Source organism: Cynocephalus volans, chromosome 1 (genome assembly GCF_027409185.1).
Source record: "Cynocephalus volans isolate mCynVol1 chromosome 1, mCynVol1.pri, whole genome shotgun sequence".
Lineage (NCBI taxonomy): Eukaryota > Metazoa > Chordata > Mammalia > Dermoptera > Cynocephalidae > Cynocephalus > Cynocephalus volans.
Genome location: NC_084460.1, coordinates 173,267,492 through 173,280,931, shown reverse-complemented (window position 1 = coordinate 173,280,931; position 13,440 = coordinate 173,267,492). Strand labels below are relative to the sequence as shown.

General features: G+C 41.3%; 1 protein-coding gene across 5 annotated transcripts in view; it reads left to right on the top strand.

Annotated features, from left to right (window-relative positions):
* APP (amyloid beta precursor protein) overlaps positions 1-13,440 on the top strand; it is a 261,228-nt gene that overhangs the window by 61,766 nt on the left and 186,022 nt on the right. For all 5 annotated transcript variants that reach the window (XM_063097075.1, XM_063096987.1, XM_063096914.1 and 2 more), the window contains exon 2: positions 9,989-10,156. In XM_063097075.1, the coding sequence (XP_062953145.1) occupies positions 9,989-10,156 (168 nt within the window). The remainder of the gene's footprint in view (positions 1-9,988; positions 10,157-13,440) is intronic.

Here is a 13,440-nt window from a genome sequence, read left to right as displayed (position 1 = left end):
CAAGTGGGCTGGTGAGAGAACATAAGGGACTCAAGAAGTCCCGTGAGACCTGCTGGTTTTTCAGAAAAAGAAGGATGGTTAGACTTCCAATTGTAAAGATCTGCTGAGGAAAAAGGCCAATACTGCAAAGGGACCAAGCCATTTGGCTCAGCTGGGGGCCCTATGGCTCGGAGGGGCAAAGCTACGGTGGAGTCAGGACCGGAGCCGTCTCTCGGACTGCGAGGTTGGCGGCTCCTAGTCCCCGCAGCCGGTCCCTCAGGGCTAGGATCACCGGGCGCTCGGCCTGGTGCCGATCTGTTTCCCTGAGGGGCCAGAGGGGGCAGCGGAGCCGCCGGGTAAGGTGGGGGTTCAGAGAGAGAAAATAGGTCATCTGGTGTCGGGAGGACGGGGGGTTGGGGAGGGGCGGAAGGCTTCCTTGTAGGTGGCCTTTGAGTATTTTCTGATCCCGAAACAACAGCGACTTTGCTGGAGGGTGGCACCCAGGGAGGGGGATTCTGGGCGAGGTCTTGCCATACCACGACATAGGCAACCTGGTCCGGGTGTCCTCCGGTCTCCTGAAAAACAATCTTTTTAACTGCAAAAATGACAGAAAGGTCAAAGGTTCCCTCTGGCGGCCAACCTACGCCGAATGTGGGCCACTCAGACGAACAGAAAGTCTGCCATTTTCCTTTTTTGATCTCCATGGACAGATTGTGAGCCCTGGCTTTGACATCTTTCCAATGATCTAGAGTAAGGGAGAGAGGCGTAAGGGCACCTTGCCCCATCTCGAAAATTTCCAATAGGGGAACGACGACGCAAAGACCTATCACAACTAAGACAAAAAGAAACCAGAAACGGCGACGAGACCGAGTGCCGTAGAAATAGAAGAAAGAGTCCGATGGCAGAGCGCGCCTCCCGAGACGCGGTGAGACCAAAACACAATAATCCTCTGCCAAGGGGTCCACCAGGCGTCCCTGGTCCTCCCCTGATCCTGGGACGTCTCCCAGGATTGCCGGGTGGCGAGCCCCCGAACACGTCTGTTCGCTACCCGCACTTCGCTCCCAGAGCGACTAACCCGGAACAAACTGAAACCAAAATGCGCGCACTCAGAAAGACAGTCAGAGTCACAGGATTAGACACAGAAACGAGACACAGAAACGAGACACAGAACGACTGCTGGCCAGCTTACCTCCCGTTGGTGGGTCGGTGGTCCCTGGGTGGGGGTCTCCGATCCCGGACGAGCCCCCAAATGAAAGACTCCCGCAGTGGGTAGTCAGTCAGTTCAGGGAGACCCTCCCAAGGAACAGCGAGACCACGGCTTCGGATGCAAAAACAAGAGGTTTATTGAACACACAGGTACCCGGGCGACTCAGTCTTTCGAAAGACTGGCGCGCCGAGTGGAGCTCCTGGGTCCTTTTTATAGCAAAAAGCGCGGGTACAGAAGCGAGAAGCGAGTTTAATTGGTCAGTTCAAATAAGGCCTGGGGTGAGCTTCGGTTATGTGGGAGTCCTTGAAACAGCTGAGGGGCACCCTGGAAACTGGTGGGAGTCCTTGAAACAGCTGAGGGGCACCCTGGAAACTGTTGGGAGTCCTTGAAACAGCTGAGGGGCACCCTGGAAACTGTTGGGAGTCCTTGAAACAGCTGAGGGGCACCCTGGAAACTGTTGGGAGTCCTTGAAACAGCTGAGGGGCACTCTTGAAACTTTAACTGACTTGTCTATTTCTGGGAACTATCCGCCCTTTGCCTCGGGCCGGGGCCCAGGTGCATAACCACAGATATCCTGTTCGTTATCTGGTCTCAACCTCAGGCTGTACTTTTCCTATGCTAGGGACTTTTAACCAGGGTAATGTTTTGTGCCTTGCAAAATGGCGTTACTACGGCTAGCTTAAAAAGTTCTTTCTTCAGGACCCCCCCCCATACTTGAGTTGGGAGGAACACTGGGTCCCGATGATAACTTTCTTCCTGTCTTATTTACTCACTTAAAGGCTTTAGAAGTTGTAAAAACCCAGATCTGGGACCAGATCAAGGAGGTATACGAGCCAGGTGCCGTGGCCATCCCTCATCCGTTCCAGGTCGGAGACCAAGTGCTGGTCAGACGCCATCGACCCAGCAACCTTGAGCCTCGGTGGAAAGGCCCGTATCTGGTATTGCTGACCACCCCGACCGCAGTAAAAGTTGATGGCATTGCAGCCTGGGTACATGCTTCTCACCTCAAGCCTGCGCCACCCTCCGTACCAGATGAATCCTGGGAGCTGGAGAGGACTGATAATCCTCTTAAGTTGCGCATTCGGCGGCGGCGGAGCAAGCCTACCAAGTAATAACCCTAACCAGCCCAACACCCTCACCTGGCAGGTACTGTCCCAAACTGGAAAGGTTGTCTGGTTCAAGACAGAAGTCCACCCCCTTTGGACTTGGTGGCCCTCCCTTACCCCTGATATATGTGCCCTGGCGGCGGGTCTCGAGGCTTGGGATATTCCAGAAATTGATGCACCGGCCTCTAAAAGAGTCAGGCCTCCTGACTCAAACTATGAAAATGCTTATAACCAGATCAAATAACTCCCCTTGGTTGACCACCCTACTGTCAACCATCGCCGGGCCCCTATTACTCCTCCTTCTGTTGTTCACCCTTGGGCCCTACGTCATCAATAGACTAGTCCAATTCATCAATGATAGGGTAAGTGCAGTTAAGATTCTGGTCCTTAGGCAAAAATACCAAACCTTAAATGGCGAAGATAACTTTTAATTCCGCTCTAAGATTAGAGCGATCCACAAGAGAAATGGGGGAATGAAGGAAGTGCTTTTTACAAGGGTATAGGGAAAATACAGCCAAAAAGAAACAAGGGGAACAGAGTCAAACAGGATATCTGTGGTTATGCACCTGGGCCCCGGCCCGAGGCAAAGGGCGGATAGTTCCCAGAAATAGACAAGTCAGTTAAAGTTTCAAGAGTGCCCCTCAGCTGTTTCAAGGACTCCCACTTGACCGAAGTTCACCCCTGGCTTGATTTAAACTAACCAATTACCTTGCTTCTCGCTTCTGTACCCGCGCTTTTTGCTATAAAAAGGACCCAGGAGCTCTACTCGGCGCGCCAGTCTTTCGAAAGACTGAGTCGCCCGGGTACCTGTGTGTTCAATAAACCTCTTGTTTTTGCATCCGAAGCCGTGGTCTCGCTGTTCCTTGGGAGGGTCTCCCTGAACTGACTGACTACCCACTGCGGGAGTCTTTCAGAAGAATGCTGCCGAGCCTGCTCTATAAGGAATTTTGATCTCCTTGATGATAATAGAGAAGTCGTTGGAGAAAGGGAACACCCGATTTGAAAGATAGCATGAAAACTTATTCAAGAAGCCGGTTTTGCACTTAGTTGTAAATTGCAGCGATTGTAGGTGTAGGTTTCCAAGTTCATCTCTGCAGATTGGTCCAGATTACGAATATATATTTATATTTATTTTAACTTCCCTTTAAGCCCTTTTAAGGCCATTTTCTAGTTAAATTGCTTTGGGAAATTCATTTCACTTTAGTATTCCGTATATTGTGGTAGCAATGCATTGTTTTTAAAAGATTTGCGGTATTTTTTTAGTATTTACATCTTGGTAGTACAGAACATTGTGTAAACAGGCTCTTGCTTTTGAGGCAGGGTGTGAACTCTCCATTGTTGTGGAGAGTTATTTTGTTCATTGTCAGAGAATAGAGAATACTTTTCCCACGGGAAAGCATCTCCAGTGTTATGATGTCAGTGGAAAGTCATTCAGTTTACAAGAATTACCTTCATATTCAGTCTCTCAGAAATGCAGAGACCACAAATGACCAGTTAAACCAAGGTTCTGATCTTTTAGGTATTGTCTTAGACTTCTGCAAAGTAGTCTTAAGTTACCTTAAATAATGTTAAGATGTAAGCAGAATTAAAATGTACTAGGTATTTAAGTGGTTATATTTCTTATCTACTAAGGTATTTATATTTGTTTTTATTGAAAATTAAATTTTTTTTAAAAGTTAGGAGTAATCATCTTTAGGATGACTTTGAAGGAGCATGTATTTTTACTGGCAGCAAATAACTTACTCTAGGACCCAAAGATTTCAGTTTTAAGAATGTCCATATTAACAGGTCCTGAATAGGACCCTGTGTACTATGTATTAAGCCATTTCTTTGAGGCTTCATTCAGGAAAAGGATTTGAGTAAAACTGTTGGGCCCTTGGAAGCCAAACAAAGTATTACCTCCCCGGTGGCCACGTGCCCAGGGATGGTGCTTTTATTCTGGCTGAATGGAGTGGGCTGCTGCTAGCAACCAGGCTTTGTTTCTTAAATGGGTTATTTGATGCAGGTGAGGATACTGTGTATTGTTTGTCTTGTTTATAATTAACTGAGACATGGATATGTTACTTAAAACATGGAATTCTTTGCTGGAGGGCTTCAGTAAGAATAGAAAGGTTCAGTTTGTATCTCCAAGCTAATTGCTCTGATTTTCGTGTACACAACTGGTGTTGATTTGGGAAAGAATTTTGCTTAAAAAACATGTTTTTGTGATTTGATTATTTGTGAAGGGCCTCTTGTAATGTAATGTCATAATGTAACAAGAGGTATACATACAACCAATTTTACATTTTCTAGTTCAATAATTTGCCCTGATTATTGAGGAATCAAAGTTTAAACTATTAAACTATCTTCACTTTAAGAAAGTAGGGCATGCTAATTATCATGATTCTCCATACATTTATTTTTAAAGATAATATTAAGTCTTACCTGATGGAAAACCTGTTAGAAACTAACCATATTTTCTGCCCCGTTGTTAAGATGAAGAGATCATGAGAAGATTATAGGGCCATAATCAATTCACTTGAGGAGATATGAAAAAGATTACAACATTTGGTAGTCAACATATACACATGCGAACACATGGCATTAAACTAACTGTAAAGTCAAAAGAGGGAAGGATAAAAAGTAAAGAATGAAAGAAATAAAAGAGGTTAGGAAATCAATGTAGAAGAAAAATGAACAAGAATTTATTTAATAGGCTTGCTAGATGGGGTTACCAGTTGTCCCATTTTGCAAAGGACTTTCCTGGATTTAGCACCAAAAGTTTCATACACTGGAAAACCTCTCAGTCCCAGGCAAACTGGGGTGGTTGGTCATCCTAGTGTTAGTGCAAGGACTTTGCTTCATCCACTGCTGTCCTCAAAACGCCATCAGTGTCTAGTGTTGTTGTATTGGAATAGCCTCTATGTAGCTAGGAATTGAAATAGTGAGATCACCGAGACTTCTTAAAGCAGGTAAAAGAGAAGCAACAGCCCAATCTTTAGGGATGAGTTATGCTGTAGAATTGCAGGGTCATGAGTCAGTAGAGGGATAATCAGATAAGTAACAGAGCCAGGATGGTAACTGTGAAAGAAGCCAAGGGAAATGACTTCCAAGGGAGGATTCATGTGTGGCAGAGAAGGTGAAAAGGGACAGGTACTGAGGAAAAAAGCCTTTTTGGTTTCTCAGATACAAGGTCAACCTTTGAGAAAGCAGTCAGAGTTGGGTGGAGGGAATGAAAATTAGATTACGGGGGCTTTAAGAATCAGGTGGGAAAGTGCTGACCATGCGTGCGTAAGTCATCAGATGATTTAAATTTTGTGGTTAATTAAGGAAATGGAAGAAGGTGGTTGCTCTAGAGAGCAGGGATCTGCAAATCATAGCCAGTGGCTGGGCCTATTGCCTACTTTGTAGTAAAGTTTTATTGGCAAATGGCCACATCCACTCATTTCCATATTGTCAAAGGCTGCTTTTGTGCTATAAGAGTTGTGTAGTCACCAAAGAGACTGTATGGCACACAAAACCTGAAATTCGAGGGTTTTCAAAAAGTTATGGAAAGAGTCTGTTTTTCCTCAAACTTTTTGAAGTACCCTCATTTACTCCTGGGCCCTTTACAGAAAAAGTTTGCTGACCTCCAATTCTAGAATATAATAGAGTGGAGGGAAATGTTTTTTTTTTTTTTTTTTAATTTTATACCTAGGTTTATTTTTTATTTTTTATTTATTTTACTTTTAGTGCTTTTTTAATGAAGGCAATAAAAATTACATTAAATGTCTTTTATCCCCTATATTGTTTCATTCTCTCACCATAGAGACAATAATTATCATGAATGTAGAGTGTATATTTTAATACAGTTCTTAATGTTTTTTCGGGTTGGTGCTTTTTTTTTTTTTTCTTCCAAATATTATTTTATTTTGTCAATATACGATGTGGTTGATTATTGTGGCCAGTTACCAAAACCTCCCTCCCAACCATGTCCTTTCTGTTTGCTTGTCGTATCAACTTCAAGGAATTGTAATTGTTGTCCTCTCCCCACCATTCATTTATTTCTTGTGTATTTATTTATTTATTTTTAGCTCCCACAAATAAGAACATGTGGTATTTCTCTTTTTGTGCCTGACTTGTTTCACTTAATATAATTCTCTCTAGGTCCATCCATGTCGTTGCAAATGGCAGTATTTCATTCTTTTTAATAGCAGAGTAGTATTCCATTGTGTAGATATACCACATTTTCCGTATCCACTCATCTGATGATGGACATTTGGGCTGGTTCCAACTCTTGGCTATTGTAAAGAGTGCTGCGATGGACATTGGGGAACAGGTATACCTTCGACTTGATGATTTCCATTCCTCTGGGTGTATTCCCAGCAGTGGGATAGCTGGGTCATATGGTAGATCTATCTGCAATTGTTTGAGGAACCTCCATACCATTTTCCATAGAGGCTGCACCATTTTGCAGTCCCACCAACAATGTATGAGAGTTCCTTTTTCTCCGCAACCTCGTCAGCATTTATCGTTCACAGTCTTTTGGACATTAGCCATCCTAACGGGTGAGATGGTATCTCAGTGTTGTTTTGATTTGCATTTCCCAAATGCTGAGTGATGTTGAGCAGTTTTTCATATGTCTGTTGGCCATTTGTATATCTTCCTTAGAGAAATGCCTGTTTAGCTTTTTTGCCCATTTTTTTAATTGGGTTGCTTGTTTTTCTCTTGTAAAGTTGTTTCAGTTCCTTGTATATTCTGGATATTAATCCTTTGTCAGATGTATATTTTGCAAATATTTTCTCCCACTCTGTTGGTTGTCTTTTAACTCTGCTAACTGTTTCTTTTGCTGTGTAGAAGCTTTTTAGTTTGATATAATCCCATTTGTTTATTTTTCCTTATGTTGCCGATGCTTTTGGGGTCGTATTCATGAAGTCTGTGTCCAGTCCTACTTCCTGAAGTGTTTCTCTTATGTTTTCTTTAATGTTTTTTCTTCTAAAATTTTTTTTTGTGTGTGTGTGTGTGTGTGTGTTTGCTTTTTTCATAGAGGAGATCAAAGGCTATTTGTGGATGTAAGGAGCTGGAGGAAAGGGGGAGTACATTAGATATCTATTGCTGTGTAACAGGTTACCCCAAACTTGATGGTTTAAAATAACAAACAGTTATTATCCTGCAATTTCTGTGGGTCAGGTATTTGGCAGTGTCTTCAGGGTGGTTCTAGCTCTAGAGGCATCTCCATCGATGTTGCAGCCGGGCTGTCAGCCAGGGCTCCAGTCACATGCAGGCCTGAGTGAGGCTGTAGGCTATTTCTAAGCTCGCTCACAATGGCTGTTGACAGGAGATCTTAGCTCCTCACCACCCACCTCCGCAGGCTGCTTGAGTGTCCTCACAACATGGCAGCCAACTTCCCCTGCAGCATGTGACCCTAGAGAGCAATGAAGGACTGTAATACCCTTTGTGATCTTGCTTTGAAAGTCACAAGTCATCATTTCTGTTGTGTTCTGTCCATTGCACAGACAAACCCTGATACACTGTGGGAGAGGACTGCCCAAGGTTGTAAATACCAGGAGGCAGGATCAGTGGGGCCTTCTTGGAGGCTGGTGACCACAGGGAGAAATATTGCCAATTAATACCTTCCTTGAGGGGAGGAAATGGAATTAACGGCATTTATACTCAAAACGAGGTAGAACACTTTCCTTAGACACTAGTGAATAGATTATGGAGAAAGAGGAACAGAGAAATTTTGAGGTCGAGAGGAGGGAATTTATTCAACAAAATACTAACTGTTGAAAAGGCTTGTTAGTCTCTCTTCAGTTAGGGGTAAGGCACCAAGATGCTACTAAGACTGGAAATTTGGGGAACTAGACCAAGTTTGAGGGTTGAGAATGAAGTGTGGGGAATTACCGTGGTGATTTTAGTAGCGGATTGTAGATGCCTTGAGGGCAGGGCCCTCCATAGCATCTGATATAATATACAGCCTTGTCCCACAAGTATCTGATAATTATTTGACTCTCTTTAACTTTCTTGCCATGTTACTCTCTGTATTACTTATTTCAGTAAGATTGGCAAAATCAGTATTCTGGTTTTTAAGGTCAAGGCATTGAATTTCTACTTAATCTCACAGGGAAACTGTGAAATTTAAGTATATAGAGCATCTGCTTAGGTTGCTTTGCATCTGTTGGAAAAGGAGACTCAGTTTCATGGAAATTGTAAGGGGGGCAGGGGCTCAGGTGGAGGAGTTGAGGGGTCCTAGCTATTCCTGCAGGCAATCTGACATTGTGGCCTCAGCTGCTTTTTGAAGTGAATTACTTAGACATCTGGCAATGTAGAGGCAGAATTTTATTAAATAAAAATTTACCTGAAACATGGTTTTAGAGATTTTGCTGGCAACTTTTGCACTCATAACTAGTTTCAGGGCAAGACCTCTTTGTTTTCTGTGTGTATGTTTTTTAAAAAGGGACGTAAATCCTCTCTTATGGGTAGACAATATATGTGAAGATGACTAGAATGGGCTGATGTTTGATCTATTTTACATTTCTGTGGGAAGAAATGTCAGGAAGCTATTTCATTTCTTCAACTGAAATCTCTCCATGCAATTTTAGTGTTGTTGGGTTTTTTTTCTCCTGTGAACAATTTTAGGGATGATACAGGTGATTATGAAATAACCCAGTTCTTGGCTGCATGAATGCTTCTGTTGGACCTTAATTCTTGGCATGGATGGCTCACGTTTCCTCAGCAGCTGGACTTAACAAGGGAGGAATTAGCATGGTTAACATGTCTTGTGATTCCTTGGTTTTGAATAACACTTTTATTCCTGTGGATTTATTTTTCATCTCTTGCTGAATTTTTTTCCTTTTTGAGATAGAATTAAGTGAGATAGTATAGATATTTCAGAACTTCCATTTCCCCTTTTTAGAATATTTAAATGAAGGTAATCCCTGTGCACAGAGGGTTTGAAAATACAGAAGATTCCCTTTCAGAGTTATAGTCGTGACAAGGTGTATTGATTGCAGTAGTGTAATAGCTAAGACCTATTGTGCTATGCTGAGCTCAGAATGAGAGATTGTTGGTCCTGGCAGTGAGGTTGGAGAGATGGACACCAGCACCCTAAATTAAGAGCTGAGAAAGTGATAACCAGAGAATGTTCTGGAGAAAATCAGATGGAATTACACTTGTGGACGGTTTCAGTATTACAGTGAATTTTTCTGTTCAAAAATTATAATGCCGTCACTTGCTAGCTAATAATGGACACTAATTATGCCGTGCTCTCAGCGCTGAGAGGTGGCACACAGCATTACTCCCAGGCCTGGTCATTAGACAGGGTCTGGCATTGGGCTTTGTGTGAGTCAGTTGGAGGTTATGAAAACGTGGCTTTCTTCACTGTGATTATATTTATTTCAGGAAAGCATCTTATTTTATTATGAGAACCTTTCAGCGGGTAGCACAAAGTCTTTTATGGGGAACATGTATAAATCTTTCAGTGAATAAATTTCTTTCAGTATTGTAAATTTCTTCCTCTATTTCATTGTAAAAGAACGCACTGTATAATAGGTGGCTGGAAATGTCTGTAGCATATATAATACTTAATCCAAAGGAATGCTGAAGGCAGGGCTAAGACATAGTTGAGAATTAGCAAGAATAGAACTGTTTGAGATATTGTTGCCTAGTTCTCTGTTCCTCTCCCCATCCTCTACCCCAGAACATGGATTCTATAACTAACTGAAACTTATGTTTTCAGGTCCCCACTGATGGCAATGCTGGCCTACTGGCTGAACCCCAGATCGCCATGTTCTGCGGCAAACTCAACATGCACATGAATGTGCAGAGTGGGAAGTGGGAGTCGGATCCATCGGGGACCAAAACCTGCATTGGCACCAAAGAGGGCATCCTGCAGTATTGCCAGGAAGTAAGTCTCATCTCATTCCAGCAATTCATGTTGGGTCACGCACATTTATTTACTTCTTATATTTTATATTTGTGTTTTATCTCATAGTGAAAACCTTGGTTCCTAGTAATTCAGCATACCATTAATATATTTATTTGCTTTACCCTATAATACATAAATGTTTTTTAAGATTATGCTGTCATATTATGACCATCAATAAACCAACTAAACAAAGTTTAAAATGTCTCAGCACTGCCTTTTATCTTTAGAAGGTTTACCCTCCTACAGCTGTACAGTTGAGGCATGATGGCTAAAAGTACTTGAATTAATTTTTTCTCTTACAAACTTGATATGTTCTAGTTCATTTATGTCTATTTGTATTCAATTTTAGTTCTTCCTTCATTAATAAATGAAAAAACATATGCATTGTTAACTCTAAAAAGTTATACTCAACAAATTTCACTTGCCATCCATCCTCTATCGATAAACATTTTCCTTGTTTCTGATGTATCTTTCTTGCAAAAGAGAATATTTTCTTCTTTTTCTTATACAGAAGCTAGTTTATAATAAGCACTGTTCTGTATTTTTCTTTTTTTTTGCTTAATTTTATATCCTGGAAATCACACCATCTCAGTTTGGAGAGATTTTCATTCTTTGTGTAATTCTTCCTCGTCTCTTTGCTGGTATTGTACAGGGTACTCCTTCCTTACTAATTTAATTTAAAACTGGAGTCCCCCATTTTATCCCACACTTCCTAGACAATTTTGTATTCTAGGACACGTGGCTGTTTGTGCTTTAAGAACACTTAAAGGAATTACTCTTATCCTTATTTGCAAAGAAACATTTCTTCTACTTGGTATAAACAGCAGAGAGCCTGGCAAAATTTTCTCTGTTGTAATCCTTTATGTACTAGAAATTTTCCTTTATTTTTCTGGATCTGAAATGAATGTTTAATGTCTAAAATCATTGTTATTATTAAAATATCTTTATTTTTTAATTGTAAATAGTAAAATTATTGTTATTAAACAGTTTGATAGTGCTGATTAAGAAAGGACAATCTTAATTATTAACTCCTGTTTTGAGAAACAAAAAAGCATCTACATTGTCACAATGTTACATATCAAATAATTTTTATCTTGAAAGAGTTATGAATCATGATGTGAAAAAGATAATTCTTCATATTTAAGTGGAAAATACTAATACTTACGTTCTTTATTTATATATGTATTTAAAAACATTCTGCCATGGGGCCGGCCCGTGGCTCACTCGGGAGAGTGTGGTGCTGATAACACCAAGGCCACGGGTTCAGATCCCGTATAGGGATGGCCGGTTAGCTCACTTGGGAGAGCGTGGTGCTGACAAAACCAAGTCAAGGGTTAAGATCCCCTTACCGGTCATCTTTTAAAAAAAACGAAAACAAAAAACCATTCTGCCTGCTTCTTTATTAAGTAGGGATTAATAATAAATTAACTTTTGCCTGGATGTGACATTTGCAAAGTATAAATTTTAGAAATAATATTCACATTCTGCTGAGGAGTTCCTCTAGTATAATTTTGTTGGTAAGTTATGAATTTTGTAAATTGGAACTCTATGCATGCTTATATGTTTTTGATACTGTTTCACTTTTCTGGATATAGATACAGATTATGCATTCTGAGTGTTAAACAGGATTTTTTTTTGTTTTAAAGGCTAGAATTCAAATTTAGTTAATGACGTTGACTAAATTGTCTTTTTCTGGTGAGTGGCTATTTTGATCTGTGTGTCACAGCTTGCATCTTAAGTTTTTCCTTCCTTAGTTTCATCTAAGAATAACCAGATGTTATTACATTTGTATGGCGGCCCTACAAAAATTACTCTCTTGACCCTGGGAACACTACTGCACTTAGCAATCCCACTAAGGCCTGAGTAGCTTCACTTTCTGTTTAAGTCTGTTGTTTGTCCCAGGGCCAAGCCACGGAATGGTTCTCCTAGTCCCAGACTTTACCAGACTCTGGATGGCTATGGGGTGTGGGAGGGAAGAGAAGAAAGCCCCTTGGCTATCTCCTTTTTCTTGCAGTTCTGGTATTATCTGTCTCTGCTCACCACCCATGGAGTGCTTGTAGGATGAGGCCCACTGACCAGATTCTTAGACAAACATTAGGCTGGATAAGTAAGAAAGGGCCAAAACATCAGGCCTTGTGAGCCATTTTAATGAATTTGGTCTTTATTCTATAACAACAGGAAGTCATTGAAGGTATTTGTTTCGTTTGTTTATTTTTTATTTATTTATTTTTTTAGCAGTTTTTTTTTTTTTTGTCGTTTTTTCGTGACCGGCACTCAGCCAGTGAGTGCACTGGTCATTCTTATATAGGATCCGAACCCACGGCGGGAGCGTCGCCACGCTCCCAGCACAGCACTCTACCGAGTGCGCCACGGGCTCGGCCCTCGTTTGTTTATTTTTTAAAGAAGAGGATTGACTGTAGATTTACATTCCAAAAAGTCACCCTCTTGCTATGTCACTCTGTCCCTCTGTCCCCGTGCTGTTCAGTATAGTAGCCACTGGCCACCTATGGCCATTGAGCACTTGAAATGTGGCTAGTCCTAACCAATGTGTGCTGTAAGTGTAAATATCATATTTCAAAGAATTATTATGAAAAAGCATGTAAAATATCACATTAATTTTTATACAGATTTCATATTGAAATGATTATATTTTGGATACACTGTTAAATACATCATAAATATGTTATTAAATTATAACAATATGTGATTAAAATGGATTTCACCATTTTCTCTTTCCTTTTTCACATGGCTACTGGGCAATTTAAAATTATGTAGAGAGTATGCATTCTTTTTCCACTGAACAGTGCTGCACTCTCTGCTATCCCATGCAGCAGTGACTCTGGTCTTAGATCCCATGATCTGCTAAGTGGAAGAAGGAAGTAGAATTGGAGAGTATGCCAGAACTTTACTGGTAGTTGGGAGTTAGGAGAGGAATGCTTGTTTGGGGCCTTTTTAATACCTCTTTCATCAAGAATATTTTAATGCAAGATTATACGAATACGTTTCCAGAACCCAGTGGTTCTCTCTTCCTCCTTCAGACATATATGTCTGGATGCTGAGGGTGCAATGGTAAGTGGAACATGGGACCTCTTCTTTAAAAGGTGAGAAAGGCTTGTGAAGTCATCATTTTTGCAGTATAAAAACTGACATGGTGACGAAGAGGATGAAGCTAATACCAGCTGACCTTTATTGAGCACCAGCAAGGTGCCACCTACTGTACCAGGTGCTTGTGCTCATTTTACCCACTCAGTGATGCCTCTGGG